Consider the following 16,720-nt stretch of genomic DNA (forward strand, 5'->3'; position numbering starts at 1 on the left):
TATTATAGAAGAATTAAAAGTAGAAGGATCATGCATCGTTCAATAGAGACTAGGCTAATGAAAATAGTAAGCTGGTGATGTACAGGCTGAAATAAATCAAGTTTTGAAATTATTTGGTAAACGGGTTAGAATTTGAGAATTGAAAACTTCGAAATTGGAAAATGTTAAATTTTGAAAGTCACCGATTTAAGACGTTGGAAACCCTGAATTTATAAATAGAAAAATCATTTCTCCAACAGCAAATAAAACAAAAACTTACAAGGCGATTTGTTCTTGTTGGTATGGGTTGTCACAATCGGTGAACTGTCCATTTTGCAGTGCACTGTGAACAACACAACATCCAACAAACTGATTGACAAACAGCAACACAAACGTACTTAGCAGGAAATTAAAGTGAAATGATTAATGAATACATAAAATAAAAAGATTCAATTTTATGAAGAAAATTTGCAAATGATAGGTTGTAACATGACACATTGTAATTCTGGGTGGCCATTTTAATCACATAACAAAATTCGCGGTCATTTCTCGGTTTTTTTCCCGGTTCAAAAATATTTTTTACAGTCAATGAAAATAAAAAATTCGAACTCTAAAACTGATTTTACATTTTGGCTATAAGCTGAACACTTCTTAAATTAAAAGTTAAATTAATTTCATTTTAAATAATTTAGAAATCTTAAAAAAGCTTCAAAATTTTATTTCAAAATTTTGAAATGCCTCTACACGTTGTTTTTCATTCATTAAAATTTTAAATTATTTTTGACCTTTTTTTCAGAACTTTGAAACATCTTTCAAAATGATTCGAATTCTTCCAAAGATTTTTTTTATCTTTCAAAATTAAAAATATTTCCTTAAATTCTACCAGATTCATTTTTGACAATTTTGAAAATCTTTAACAAATTTAACAAATATTTTCTCAAGATTAATTTTCGTCAATTTATCAAATCAAAAAGTCATTTTCAATTTTCCTACAAATCTTAGGAAAATGTTTTCAATTTTTTTGAACTCTTTCATAACTCGAAAAGATTCTAAATTTTGTGTACGAAATCTGCAAAAATCTATATTTGCTTTTAAATTAGGCCGTGACATATTTGTACCGAAATACCGAATATAAATACAAATACCGAAATTTCGGATTTTTTATTTAAACGTGGACACTTCGTTGAAATTGTTCGAAATAATTTAAAATTTTTTATTACTTTTGCATTTTTTCAGACCTTCTAAAATCTCTTTAATTTACTCGAATTTTTTCTACGAACTATAGATGTTCAAAATTTATTATACATTAAAATTCAACCATTTTATCTGTAAATTAAATTTTTTCAAGTAGAACAATTACAAATGTAATGTTTAAAGTTTAGTTTTAAATATTTCGTTTAAAATTACTGATGTTACGTGAACAATAAAATATTGTTAAATATTAGACAATTGTTACTTTTCTTAATCAAAACATTTCAAATTTTCAATTGAAACACTTTAACAAATTTTTAAAAAGCCGTTAATTATAAATATATCATTTTGAATTTATTATAAAATTGAAAATGGTCTATAAAGTTTAAATCCGGTGTTTACATTTCTTTAACTACTAAGATTTACTAATCGAAACAGTTTAATTTTCAATGTTAAAATCTGTAAATTCTTAATTTTTGAACTGGTTCTGAATCGTCTCGTGAAATTATTTATTATTCACTTGTTAATCCTTAATGTATAGCTTAATTTTAAAAATCATTATAACTTATATTTGTTTGGTCAACTGAAAAGGTATTTTTTATCCATAATTGCCGATTTCAAACGCCAATAATTTTTAATTTGTTAAGATTTTAAAACTGCATTTTAAAAATTCTTTAAATGAAAAATGTAAGCTCAAAAATTAAAACCCAAAATGGAAGATTTGTGAGTGAAAGATTTTCGAATTACGCGTTGTAAACTAATTGATTTCATAATTGAAAAAGATCAATATTCAACTGATTATTAAAAAAAAAATGTTGATATCAAACTTGTGAAAGATTTTTTTTTCTCGAAATTTGTCAAAAATCCCAGTCAAAAAATTAATTCACTGTCATTTCCCGGTTTTTCTCGATCTCATAAAATTCTCGGCCATTTAGCGGTCCAGCGGCCACCCTGTAATTTGATCGACTGTAGAGGAAATGGAATTTTTAAATTGTTGATTATTCGACGAAACAAGCCCGTACATGAAAAAGAGAAAACGAATGTGATTAGAGATATGAGGAAAGCGATTTCATGCACAATTCAGAGAAAACACAACTATGCATGCAAAGCAGACGCCTGCATAAGCACACAAAAGCGAATTAAATTAGGCAATTTTTAAAAATTTTAATTGGGTCAATTAATTAAGCGCCTTGAGTTGAAAGCGTTTATTCTTATTGAAATTATTTAGTAGAATCAAAATGTACTGAAAATGTGCGAATTGAAAAGCTTCTAAAATTAAAAATATCAAAATTGAAAGCGTTGACAAATAAAAAGCGCTTAAACTTTACAAAAAGCGTAGTTAATAGGAAAATAAAATCTGGGAATGATTTAAAACAGACAATGGAAAGGTCTATTCGAGGGATTGATCACTCTCTTGATATCTGGTGTACAAGTTTTCGTGAAATCTTTGGGAAAACCTTTGTAAAAACTTTTAAGCCTTTTAAAACTTTTAAAAAACTTTGTGAACTCATTTAAATCTATGAAAACTTTTTAAATCTTTGTAAAATCTTTCAAATTTTCACAAATGCTTAAAATATTTAAAGTTCTTTAAATCGATGCGATCGATGATTATCTTGACAATCTTTGCGAAATCATTTGAAATTTGCGAAATTGATTAAATCTTTGTCAAATCTTTGAAATACTTCTAAAGTCTGTAAAATCTTTGCGAAATTTTTCAATTCTTCTCAAATGTTTTAAATTTGGAAATTTTGTAAATGATGCAAAATCTTTTTAAATCATTTTGAAATCTTTGTGAAATCTTTCAAATCTTTGAAGTGATTGTGAACATTTGTAAGCCTTTTAAAACCTTTTAAAATCTTTGCGAAATCATTGAAATCTATGAAAACTTCTGAAATCTTTGTAAAATCTTTCAAATTTTCTCAAATGTTTGAAATCATTCAAGTTTTTAAAATCGATGATTATCTTGAAAATCTTTGCGAAAACATTTGAAATCTGCGAAATTAATTAAATCTTTGTTAAATCTTTGAAATGCTTCTAAAATCCTGGAAATCTTTGTGAAATTTATGAATTCTTTTGTAATCTCGAAATCTGATCAGGACGAAAGAGTCGAGTGGTCATCCCCTCGGGTCTATTTGACAAAAGCCACGCGTCTTGGGTGATGAATTGAGATTGTAATAAATCGACAATTGAATAACTTTCGTGTGCGTATGCCTGCGTTTGCAAACGACAACTAACAATAAACTAAATCTATTTCATTCTCCGGGGTGCAGTAGTAATGACAATCTACGAAAAAAACTGAGACCCTAGAAAAAACTTGAGGTGTGGATAGACTTACTGTAGGTCACAACTAGTCCTGTAGTAGCAGGCGATTGTGTACATTGTTTCATGGGTTTCATAGGTTTTTTCATGGAGGCAGGTTCGAGAGTTTAGGGGAATCGCACATGAAAAGAAAGAATCGAAAGAATCTCGTTAGACAAATGGCACTCAAGCTACGGGCCGAAAATTTAGTATCGAAATACTAGCCAGTCATTAAGTTAATCTCTCGCAATTTATTAATTCAATTTCATATGTCTCGAATACTCTTCTTTTTGGATATCTTTTCTTTTGATCTAGAATCTAGACAGTTTTCATCTAAAGATGCTAAAGGGTTCACTCGACAACAAGGTGAGAAGATCATTGTAGATTGACATACGAGGGTGTGAGAGACACTTGCTAGGGCTAAAGGGGGTGGTTCCAATATTAGTCACAAGACACGAGGGCGCAGTGAGACAACTATAGAGCGATAAGGGGTTGTGAATATATATTTTCTAAAGAGAAAGAGAGAGAGAAAGAGAGAGAGCGGGGTGAAATTAGAGGCAGTTGGCGCCATTCACGTACCTTCGCCGTTCCTGTATTCCAGGGTGTCGCAATCGCTCGGCTGCTTCTTGTTGCATTCGTCAGAGGCCCTGCTGCAGCGAAATTGCATTATATCAGTGAAGTTACTTGGGAAAATTACTTTAACCACAGTATTCTCCGTTATCTGCTGAAAGTTCGACTCTCGTTTCTAATGCGAACGAGAATTCTAGCTTTTTTCCAGATATCTTACGTTTTTTCCAGGTATAATTTTCCACAATACGGATCCTTTCCAATATTTTGCATTTTTCAAAATAATGAACTCTAAATATTTATAAAGTTTCGCGATTTTATGATAAATAGTGTTTTTTCTTCTTAGTTTTTGAGGATTCAATTGAAATTGTTTAATTTAGACAGCGTTGACAACTTATATTACAAGATATTCTTAAATATATAAGCCCCATTGATTAATTAAATGATTAAGTAATACTGAAAAGCATAACAATTCATTTCCTGAATTTATCTCTAAAGTAGGAAATAGTAACCAAATATTTAAATGGAATAGATTAATTTTCAAAGCAAAATATGAGTTTTCAAGGAAATAGTTAATTTTTAACTAAAAAAGACAAATTCAACTCAATAGTTTAATTTAAAACTAAAAAAGATCAATTTTTAAACCAGAAATGGTATATTAAAATTTTTAACAATAAAAAAAAACGAATATTCAACAACAACAAAACAAATTTATAACAAAATAGTAAAATATGTAATCAAATTGATAAATTTTCAACTAAAATGATGGATTATTCAACTAGAGATCAACCATAAAGACAAATATAGAGATGCTAGAATCTTCAAATGGAATAGTTACATTTTCAATTCAAAAAATAATAATTTTCAACTAAAATGATGCATCTTTAACTTAAATAGTGCAAATTTCAACTAAAAATGTATTTTTTAAAAATAAAGTGATAAATATTCAACTGAAATACTCGAATTTTCTACCCAAAACACAATTTTCCAAAAAATACATGGATATTCAAGAAAAAATATAGTTAAATTTTGAATTCAAGACAAAATTTCGACTAATAGTTGAATTTAAAACTAAAACAGATCAATTTTTAACAAGAAATCGAATATTTAAATTTAAAAAAATTAATTTTTCCCAAAAAAAAACGAATTTTTAACAAAAAAGTTAAATTTTTAATCAAATTCATGAATTTTCAAATATACAAATAAAATTATGAATATTTAATTGGAATACTTAAATTTTTAACGAAATAAATACATTTTTAAACGATTTTTCAACAAGATATATGAATTTTCAAAGAATTAGTTGAATTTTGAACTAAAAAACGCAAATGTTTAATCAAATAGTTGGATTTTAAATTAAAAAAGATCGATTTTCAATCAAAAATGTAATAGTTTCATTGTCACTTTAAAAAATTATTTTTTTTACTGAACTAATAAATTTTTAATTAAAATAATAAATCTTCAACTGGAATAGTTGTATTTTAAACAAACAAAAAATGAATTTCCAACTAAAATGATGAATCTTTAACTGCAATAGTTACATTTTCAGTCCAAAAAATAATAATTTTCAACTAGAATGATGTATCTTTAACTTAAGTAGTGCAATTTTCAAAAAAAAGACATTTATTTAAAATAAAATGATAAATATTCAACTGGAATATTTGAATTTTCAACCAAAAAGATGAATTTTCGAACAAGAAGATTAATTTTCTACCAAAAAGTACGATTTTTCAACAAAATTCAATAATTTTCAACGAAATAGTTGAATTTTTAACTAAAACGCGCAAATCTTCAACCAAATAGTTGGTTTTTCCAATTTAAAAAGAACATTTTTCAAACTGATGAACATTGAAAAAAACTTTAACTAACATAATATAATATTTAACGGGAATAGTTGAATTTTCTACCAAGAAGCTTAATTTATACCAAAAAGACGAATTTTTAGCAGTATACATGAATTTTAAACTAAAAATGATAAATTTTCAACAAAAAATTGAACAGTAAAATCTTCAGTTAAAAAAAGTAATGTTTAACCAAATAGATGAATTTTCAAACTAAAATAATGGAATATCCAATTGGAATAGTTAGTTACATTTTCATTTGAAAAAAAAAAACAACTAATTTTCAACCAAAAGAAAACTGACTTTTTTAAAATATTTATATTTTCAAACAAAGTGAATCATTTTTAACTAAAATGATGAATCTTTAACTGGAATAGTTGAATTTTAAAGCAAAAAGATGAATTTTTAACCAAAATGAATAGTTAAATTTTCAGTTTAAAAAAGTAATTTTAAGCTATAGATGTATTTGTAACTAATGTGATGGAATATTCTACTAGAATAATTACATTTTCAATTTGAAACAGCTCAGTTTTCAACCAAATATTTGAATTTTCAATTAAAATAATAAACCTTTAACATAAAACTTAGCTTTTAACAAAACGATTTAACTTTAAACCAAGTAATAACATTTTCATTCCAAAAAAGCTGAATTCTGAACTGGAATTTCATACAAAAAGGATTTAAAGTTTTCAATTAAAAACAGTTTAATTCAATCAGAAAAGACGACTTTTCAACGTAAGCTGAATTTTTAACTGTTAAATATTTTTTTGTCCAGAGCGAGAAAATATTGCCAACTGGTAAAAAAAATTAAATAAAAATTAAGCACGCTCGCAAAAAATTTCCCTGACTTAAAAAAAAAATCCCTGACATTTCCAAGTTTTTCCACATACATAAAAATTCCCTGACAATTCCAGGTTTTCCAGGTACGGCAGATAACCTGATATAGCTGGAGCACCAACAAACCTTAAAAAAAGACCAAACAAAAGCCTGAGATTGGCTACTGTCGTCTCGCTCTACAGGCTTCGAGAGTCGAACTATCAGACGGGAATGTTGTAAAAGATGTTAAATGATCGATTCAAGAACGTATATTACCTCCTGAGGAAGAGGACCGTCATGATAATGATTATGACGAGCAGAACGACGACAGCAACGATCGCTCCGGCGATTATTCGAACCTGCATGTTGTCCTCATCTCCAACGTAATCTGGAAAAAGTGTTATATTTTTTATTTTAAAATTTTATTTCTTTTCTTGAAAATACATAAGGTAAATCGACCATTACTGAGACAACGTAAGAAGTATTTTCAATACTGGGACAATAATAAATATCGTTGATTATCTTTTATATTCCAACATACAATGTAAAAGTAAAAATGTTCTATTATTTTTGAAGTTCTTTTAAATTTGTTACCACCCTTCTAGAAATAATCAATCGAGATCGATAAGAAACAATATAACTAATATCTCAATCGTTCCGAATCGTGTTTCTTAATTGTGCCAAAACGACTGACAACGATTAAGCATTTTGCATTTCCAATTGTTTCGAATCGGGTACTTCGAATTTTGCATGTGCTGGCAGGACTTTTGTATGGCGGGAATTATTTAAAAACAGTTATTCACTTTTTTGGAAGAATATCAATTTTAAACAGTGTATATTACAAAATAAATTTAATAAAAATTTAATAGATTTTTTGTACCCGACGAAATGGGTGCTACGATAAAACGTGTGCTAATAAGTATTATACATTAAAAATATAAAATCAGATACGCAATAAAAATAAAAAAGTTGATTTTATATTAGTGAAAGCAGCAAAATTGTTTTGTTTTGTTTTGTTACTATTCTGCGCTCTTGGTTTATTTATTGTAGTGAACATTTTATAAAGGTTTATAGGTTTTGAAGTCGGTTGAGATAAAAAAAAATTAAACGAATATTTTAAAAATTAGTTTGATAATGTTTAATAATTTTAGATTTTAAAAAGAAGAGAAATTTCAAATAAAAATGTTCAATCATTTTAAAGATTAAAGACTTTTAGAGCCTTCAAAATGCAATTACAATTTTAAGTTACAAACGCTTTTATTTGAACAATTTGTAATTTAATGCACTACAAATTGTATAATTGTAGATCAATGTATTGAAAATTATTTGGCTTTAAATTTAAATGGTTAAAAAATTAATCACTCAAATTGAAACCTTTGAAAAATAATGGTATAGTATGAAATCACAATAAAATATAAAATGCAAACATTAATAATAAAATAATTTGTAGCTGAAAACCAAAACTGAAAATGATTATAAAAGGAATAATTATAATTAAAACTTTGATGATTGAATGTTCTCAAATTGACAATATTTTATTGAAAATATTTGACAATGTAAGATTCAAGTTTTATAAATAAGTAGTTGAAGAATTTAAAAACTTAAAGCGTTTTAAATCCTATAAAATGCAATAATTTTACGTCGCAAGCGTTTTAAATTGAACAATTTTCAATTAAAAGTGTTAAAAATTGGATAATTTTTAATCAATATATTGAAAATTATTTTTCTTTAGATTTATATCGTTAAACAATTAATAATTCAAATTTCAACCTTTCAAAAAGAAGGGTACAGTACAAAATCACGATAAAAACTAAAATGCAGAAATTAAAAATAAAAAAATAACTACACCATACCCAAAACTGAAAAACATTATGAAGTGAATAATTTGAAATTAAAACTCTGATGATTGAATATTCTTCAATCGATAATTTAAAAGTTAAAGTAATTATTAAAATTGAAACCTCCAATTCTAACCTTAAATTTTGCCAACTGCTTAGGTAAGAAATGTAATATAGTATCTGTTAAATTTAATTTGTCAACAAAAATTAGGAAGTGTGCATTAAAATAAAATATTATAGAGTTATATGAAATATTAGTAAGATTAATATTATCGATTTACTTTTTAAGATAATTGAAGTAAATTGACTTTTCTGTTGAAAAATGATATTTTCTAATTAAAAATATAATTGTTTTGAAGAAAACTCATCTCTTTTACTTGAAAATTCAACAGTTTGGTTAAATTTTTCTATTTCTTGACTGAAAAATGTTTTTTGATTAACATTTGAACTATTTTCTTAAAAATTCGTCTTTTTGTTTCGAAAACGTATCTTTTTAATTATAAATTTCATCTTTCTTGAGCAAAAATGCAACTGTGGTTGAAAATTAATCTGTTTAGGTTATGGGTTCAGGAGTTTAATTGGAATTTTTTTAAAATTATTTCGTCTACTTTCAATATGTAATTGAAATCCTTTTTGGTTAAAATATCAACTGTTATATTTTTGTATCAAAATCTAACTTTTTCGGTTAACCTAATACTTGAATTTTTAAATAAAAAGGACTAATTTTCTACCAAAAGAGATTAATTCTTATCAAACAATATAAAAGTTAATATTTCAAATCAAAAAAGTTTTAATTATAAATTAAACATGACATGATTTTTTAAATAAATAAGATTTTTTATTAAAAAAAGAAAAATATTTTAAACAAATTTATGAATTTTCTATCTAAATAATATCATTTTTAACAAAACAGTTCCATTTTTCTCAAAGAAAAATGTAATTTATAATTAGAATGACAAATTTTCGAACCAAAAAGACGAACTTTCAACAAAATAGTTGAAATATTAGTCAAAACCGATTTTTCAGTCAATACAATTTTCAACCAAATAATAAAATTTGTATCCAAAAAATAATTTAAATTGTTTCAATATATATTTCAATTTATGTATTAACTTGAATTAAGATAAATTATAATTCAAAATTTACTACCAAACAGTTTAGTTTGCAAGTCAATCGATAATATTAGTCTATAATATTAAATTTTAATGCATACTGACTAACTTTATTAGAAAATTTAATTTATGAGTTATTATTGAATTACTTACCTAAGCAGTCGGCAAAATTTGAGCTTGAAATTAGAGGTTTCAATAAACTACTTTACACCGATTTTTTAGAATAAATAATTAAACGGTAATCACGATCCATTCTTTTTTTTCATGTATTATGTAATAAATTATAAGTAAATTGTGCTTTAAACAAATCGATCAAATAATGTCTTAGCCAGTTATTATAACGGTTTTGTACCAAAAATTCCAATTGCCCACTTTAAAATTGTGTTAATGTGGGTTAGCCTTTCCTGACAGTCCCAGCAATGGTCAGTTTACGTTAGTTGTCGAAGCAATAATAACTCTTTCGTAATGATTTTCGCTCAAGTTACCTAGTCCCATAGCATGGGGCGTCTTTTTGTAGACGACCGGTGTGTACTCGCCCCAGCCTCTTGTGGTTTTTGCTCTCACTTGAAGAGCATATTCCGTTCCGGGTTTGAGTCCCTTGATGGACGCGGAGAGGTCGGAAGTTTTAATCACAGTCGCGTTTGTAGCGTCACCCGAGTGCGGATAACATCTCACTAAAAAGAGAGGCTCTTTGGAGACAAATCGAAACGTCTCTGTTAATTCCACTACTTTTTGGGTCAGGGTTTATAAATAAATTAAAGTCAAGACAGGCCTCACAGTCCCTGTGGGACAAAATATAGGGATTATAAGGTATTTGTTGTTACGTTCATAGGGTTCTTTTTTCGCGCTCAAAGGTTAACAAATTCCATTGATTTCCGTAAAACTAGAGTCAATTTAGAGGAATTGAAGGAAATTGATGAAACAATTTCATTAAATTCGGTAAATTTCAAATGAGTTTAGAAAAATTCAAGGGAATTCAAGAGAATTTTATGAAATATCTTACAAGAATTCAAGGTGAGGGTAAAAGAATTTAGGATCAATTAAATACAAAAATTTTTAATGGAAAAAAAATCTATAGAATCAAATAGAATTGAATGAATTTAAAAGAATTGAGGGTCAATTTCAAAAAATAACTTAGTCTCTTTAAATCTTTGAAAGCCTACTAATTTACAACCTAAAAAGAATTGATATGAATTTGAAATAATTGACAAAATAAAAAAATACAATGATCAAAGAAAAAAGAGAAAATAAAAAAAAAACTAAAAATTGTAAAAATAATTCAAAAGATTTCAAAATAAATCAAACAAAAACCTTTTTAAAAATCCATTGAATTGAGTAGAATTGAGTGAATCTAGCAGAAATCAGGATAAATTAATAAGAATTCAGGGCGGATTCCAAATTAATTGCTAAAAATATTTGAAAATCTCTTCAAATCTTTGAAAACGTACTGATTTCTAACGATAAAAGTGATTAATGGCTACAAAACAAGTCAAATAAATTGCAAAAAACTTTTAAAATCCTTTTAAATTATTAAAACCTTAGGAAATCCCTTAAAATTGTTTAAATCTCTTGAGAATGCTTTGGAATCTTTGAAATCCCTTCAGAAAATTGAAATAAATAAAAAAAATTCTAAGGAATTTGTTAAATGTCCTAAAATATTTCAAATCCTTTAAAATCTTTTGTAATCCCTTGTCATTTTTTAAGCTTTTGAAAATGCCAAGGAATTAAAAAAAACTAAAATATTCCAAATTCTTTAATCATTTCATCAACTGAATAATAAAATAAAGAGAATTCCAAAGAATTTAAAAGGGTTCAGGATAAATTAATAAGAATTTAGAGTGATTTCCAAAAACTAATTTCTAAATTCTTCAAATCTTTTTAATCTCACAAAATACCTAACTTCTCGTAAACAGATATTTTGAAATCCACTAAAATATTATAAAATCATGTGAAAATCTATTATGATATTTCCTGAAATCCTGTAAAATGTATTAAAATAACTTGAGACACTTAAAATCTCTTAAAATCATTGAAATCCTTTGAAATCTTCTGAAATAATGTGAAATCTTTTAAAATCTTATAGGTTCTGAAAAATCGTTCCAAATCTTCCGAAATTTTAGAAAATGTATTGTACTAAAATATTTCAAACGCTTTGAAATCCCTTCAAATTAATGAAACTGGAATCTTTTAAAATTCCCTAAAATATTTCAAATTAAAACTTCTTGAAAAGCTTCAGAAGTTTTAAAAATAACCTGAGGCCTTAAAAATACCTACAAATTATTAAAGTTTATTTAAAATTTCTCGAAATCTTTAAAGATAATCTGAAGCATTTCAAAAAAATTGAAGACAATTTAGAAATACATATAGACCTGAATTCAATCCATGAGTTCATTTATTGAGCGAAAAGTGACAAATCAGTGACTGTCTACCAGTCCTGATTATTTTATATAGTTACTTTTTACCGAAATTCTCCGATTATTTCTCAAAATCCCTGACTCTTAGAAGTGTTTCATATACAAATTTAATATTTTCAAATGTATTAATTTTTTGAAAAAAGTTTTGTCTACTTTACAAGATAACTCTTTAACAAAATACTGGAATTTTCAACAAAATAATTGCATTTTTAACATAATAGTTAAATATTCAACCTAAAAAGACAAATTACCAACGAAAAAGTGTCATAGTTTATATTTTAAACAAAAAAGAATGAAATTTATAAAACAAAAGAAAATAATTTTAAAACCAAAAAGACAAATTTCCAACAAATAAAGATTTTTTACTCAAAAAATAAATCAAAGTTTATCTACATTATTGAACCTTCAAATCAGAAGACAAATTTTCTTAATAAAATTCAATTCAAAGAAAAATATATGAATGTTCAACAAAAAAATAATTTTACACGAAACTGATGTATTTTTACGCAAAAAAAGGAAATTTCAAGCTAAAACAATTTTTTTTACAAACAAAACACGAATTTTTAACTAAAAAATACCAATCTTAAAAAATGGAAAGGTTCCATTTTCTGTTAAAAAATTAATTCTAAATAATAACAAAAAAGAAGTATTTTCCACTGAACAGTTAAATTTTCAACCAGAAATAAACCTCCAATAAAAAAATTTCACGATGTAGTTTAACTTTGACCCAAGTAGTTGAATTTTCAATTAAAAAAGATTAATTTACAACAAGATAATTAAACTTTTAACCAACAAGATAACTTTTCAACCTAAAATATAAATCTTTAACAAAAAAAGTTCTTTTTTAACAAAGCGATTCAATCAAACGTTTTAAACAAATTAGTTGAATTATCAAGCAAAGAAGAACGATTTTTAACCAAAAAATGGCATTTTCATCAAAAAATGAAGTTTTTTCTATAACAGATGAAGTTTTAAATCAAAAAGATTCCAGATCACTCAGTAACATCAAAAATTGAAATTTTGTAGCAAAAAAATAAGTTTCTATGAAAAAATTGAATTTTCAATCCAAAAATACGAATTTTTTTCAACCAAAAAGGATGAATTTTTAATAAAATAGTTAAATTCTCTACCAAATTGTAGCATTTTTATCAAAAAAATATATCAATTTTGTACTAAAATAGATTAATTTGTAATAAAAAACAAGTTTTTTTATAAGTGAAACTTTCAACCAGAATTCATTTTTCATTTCATTTTTCAACACCAAAATATAAATTTAAAAAAAAGTAAATTTTCTACGAAATAGATAAGTTTTCAATAGTTGCATTTTTATCAAAAGATTATTTAATTGCTGCTAAAGCAGGTAAAATTTAAAATAAAAAAAAAATAAAAAACTTTCAAACAAAAAGAGTTGAATTTTCAACCGAAAAGTTAACGAAAAAATGCAATTCTCTATGAATTAAAATAAATTCTGAGATTCTCATAAATTCTCAAAGAATTTATTTCTCGGTTATATTCTCGGTAATATTCTCATTCTCGTTACCGTTCTCAAATAATAGAATCGGCTCAGAACTCTATCTGCGAGGCCTGTGAAGAAAGAGGGAAAAGAAAAAAAAAGAGTAAAGAGAGAAATAAAAATAAAAAATGGATAAAAAGAGTTAGAATTTGGAAAGAGAGACCAGAAAAAAAAGGTTTCTTTACCTTCGTATCTTTCAACAAGGTCGCTGTCTCCAGCGATATCAGCAATCGGTGCGTCCCAACTTATACTAAGTTCCGTACTTTTAACGCTCGTGATCCTGACATTGCTTACAAGGTTCGGAACACTGGCTTCCGTTGTCACTGTGATGTCCACGTACTCGCTTTTACCAACCAATGGCGAGACTCCATTTTGCGCGAAAACCTGGAAGCGATAGGTCGTCACGGCATTGAGATCCGTTATCGTGATCTTCGTATCGTTGAATGTCTCCTGCAAAAATAAAAATAAGAATTTCCTAGGATTTTTTTTTTTTTATCAAAAGAAGGTCTAAATTTCCCTTTCCTCGACGCAAAAGCAAACGACGCATCAAGGCAGGATGTCTACTCAAATCCTGAAAAAAATGCCCTGACAATTCTAGGTTTATTATAATTATTTTATAGTTTATTATAAAGAACGTTTTTTAGCTTCAATTAATATTTAAAGATTTTAGCACGACCACATTAATTATAAAATTAAATAATACTAAAAATATGATTTATTATTTCTTCAATTTGTTTCTAAAGTCCATAAATTTGAATAATAATTTTTAAAAAATTTTCTTATCCACTAATACTTGAAATTCAGTACATATTTAGGTAAAATAAACGCGGGTACTATATTAAATTCAATTTAAACCGCTTAAAATTCTTAACTTTTCAAGTAAAAATTTGGACTTTCAAAAAGATAGATAAATATTTAACCAAATAGTTGAATTTTTAAACAATTTACTGAATTTTGAACTAAAAAAGATCAGATACAACAACAAATTGAATATCTGAATTTTTAAACAATAAGATTAATTTTGCATTAAAAAAAACGATTTTTTAATAATATATATGAATTTTTAAATAAAAAATGACAACTTTTCAACAAAATAATTGAATTTTGAACTAAAAAAGATCAATTTTTCCACTAAACATTAAATACTTAAGTTTTCGATTTGAAAAATAATTTTTTTTAATATACATGTTATAAGTTAAAACTACTGAATCTTCAACTGCAATAGTTGAATTTTCAACCAAAAAGATTAATTTCTACAAAAGAAGATGAACTTTCACAGAGATGTATGAATTTTTAGTTAAAAAATTAATGCTTAACCAATGAGATGAAGTTTTAACTAAAATGATGTAATTTTTAATTGGAATAGTAGAATTTTCCGATAAAAAAAATTTATCAAGAAAAAAAAACAAATAATTACAATTTCAAACGAAGTAATGAATTTGTATCTTAAATGATAAATCCTCAACTGGAATATTTAAATTTAAAAAAAACAGATAAATCTTTAACTAAAATGATAAGTCGTTAACTAGAAGCATTGAATTTTCAATCCAGAAGATTAATTTCTACAAAGAATGTCGAATATTCAACGAAAAAATATAAATTTTCAAAAAAAAATTGAAAAGTTACATTTTTAGAAAAAAAAAAATAAATCTTCGACAAAAAAAATTCCAGAAATAATTAAAGTTAAATCTTCATTCAAAAAACCTGAATTCTGACACAAAAATATAGTTGATATTTCAACCAAAAAAGATTAAAAATTGTATAAAAAAATGGAAAACAATCAAAAACAACGATTTTCAACCAAAAACCGAACATTTAAACATTCAGTTAAAAAAATTAAATTCAAACAAAAAAAAAACAAAACAAAAAATTTTCAACAAAATAGTTCAATACAGTGATAAAAAGTTACTTTTACAAATGAAGAATCATTGTTATTCAATTAATAATGATAATTTAAACAAAAATTATCCTACCGTATTCGTGGGAATGTATTTAACTCCCGTGCTGCATGCATCGCAAACAACTCGGTAAGTTGTGTCCAGTCTGCCACCTAAAACGTGAGGGGCATTCCAGGATAGAATCACAGTCGACTGATCAACAAAGTTCACGGTTAGGTTTTGTGGTGCCGATGGAGGTTCTAAAAAAAGAAATTTATTTAGAATACAAACTTTCACCTCCGATTTAATATACAGGCCTCACAGTCCAGGGGGATAAAATATAGGGATCAAAGGGTACTTTTCGTCACGATCATGGAGAACAACAATTCAAGTTACTTAAACAAGCATTCAAATGAATTAAAAATAATTTGAAAATATGAAAAAACTTCAATGAATTTAGCAACTTTAAAATAGGCTTAGAAAAATTTAAGGGAATTCAAAGAATTTTATGAAATGCCTAAGAATTGAATACAAACTTTCAAAAATTCACAAACACAAGAAGTGGCTAATGACTACAAAACAATTCAAGTTAAATTCAAAAGAATTCGAATTAATTGGAATAATGTTAAGAATCGAAAAAAATTTGATATATTACAATCAATTTTGAGTGAATTTAGAAAAATTTAAAAGAAACGAGAAGAATTAGATGAGATTCTTAAAAAATCAAGCTGAATTTAAAAAGCAATCAAGTGAATTGAAAACAATTAAAAAATATGGAAAAATTAACTGAATTGGGTAGAATTGAGTGAATTTAAAAGAATTCAAACGAATTTAAAAGGATTTAGGATAAATGAATAAAAACTCAGGGCGAATTTCAAATAATGTTTAAAAATCTCTTCAAATCTTTGATACCCTACGAAATTCATAATGCCTTGTGAACAATTCTTTGAAATCTATTAAAATATTGAAATTGTATACAAATTACGAGGGTAGTTCAATAAGTCCTTAGAATGACCAACAGATCGCGCGCGAATCGCTCCAAATCATCTGTTTTCAGTCAGCACCACTCCCGACTAGATATATGGTGCAGTCACAGTCCACATCTTCTGAGTTTACGTGTTTTTATAACCAATTGAAAAAAAATTTTTTCGTTAAGAAAAATGGAAAAAAAATAGTTCAGAGCGGTAATCAAACATTTTCATTTAAAGGGCTTAACTCCATATGAGATAAAAAATGAATTGGACTCAGTTCATGGCACATCTGCCCCTGCCTTA

The 16,720-nt window shown here is 26.2% G+C and overlaps 1 protein-coding gene across 21 annotated transcripts in view; it reads right to left on the minus strand.

Moving 5' to 3' along the window:
* LOC117174841 (ephrin type-B receptor 1-B) overlaps nt 1–16,720 on the minus strand; it is a 159,903-nt gene that overhangs the window by 23,035 nt on the left and 120,148 nt on the right. For 3 of the 21 annotated variants that reach the window (XM_033364280.1, XM_033364229.1, XM_033364237.1), the window contains exons 6-12: nt 15,543–15,706; nt 13,755–14,019; nt 10,128–10,331; nt 6,969–7,080; nt 4,048–4,118; nt 3,506–3,523; nt 260–322 (exon numbers count right to left, since the gene is read on the minus strand). In XM_033364280.1, the coding sequence (XP_033220171.1) occupies nt 260–322; nt 3,506–3,523; nt 4,048–4,118; nt 6,969–7,080; nt 10,128–10,331; nt 13,755–14,019; nt 15,543–15,706 (897 nt within the window). The remainder of the gene's footprint in view (nt 1–259; nt 323–3,505; nt 3,524–4,047; nt 4,119–6,968; nt 7,081–10,127; nt 10,332–13,754; nt 14,020–15,542; nt 15,707–16,720) is intronic. The other 18 variants (XM_033364380.1, XM_033364321.1, XM_033364329.1 and 15 more) reach the window with 11 other exon arrangements.

The sequence above is a fragment of the Belonocnema kinseyi genome, chromosome 1, assembly GCF_010883055.1.
Source record: "Belonocnema kinseyi isolate 2016_QV_RU_SX_M_011 chromosome 1, B_treatae_v1, whole genome shotgun sequence".
Classification (NCBI taxonomy): Eukaryota; Metazoa; Arthropoda; class Insecta; order Hymenoptera; family Cynipidae; genus Belonocnema; species Belonocnema kinseyi.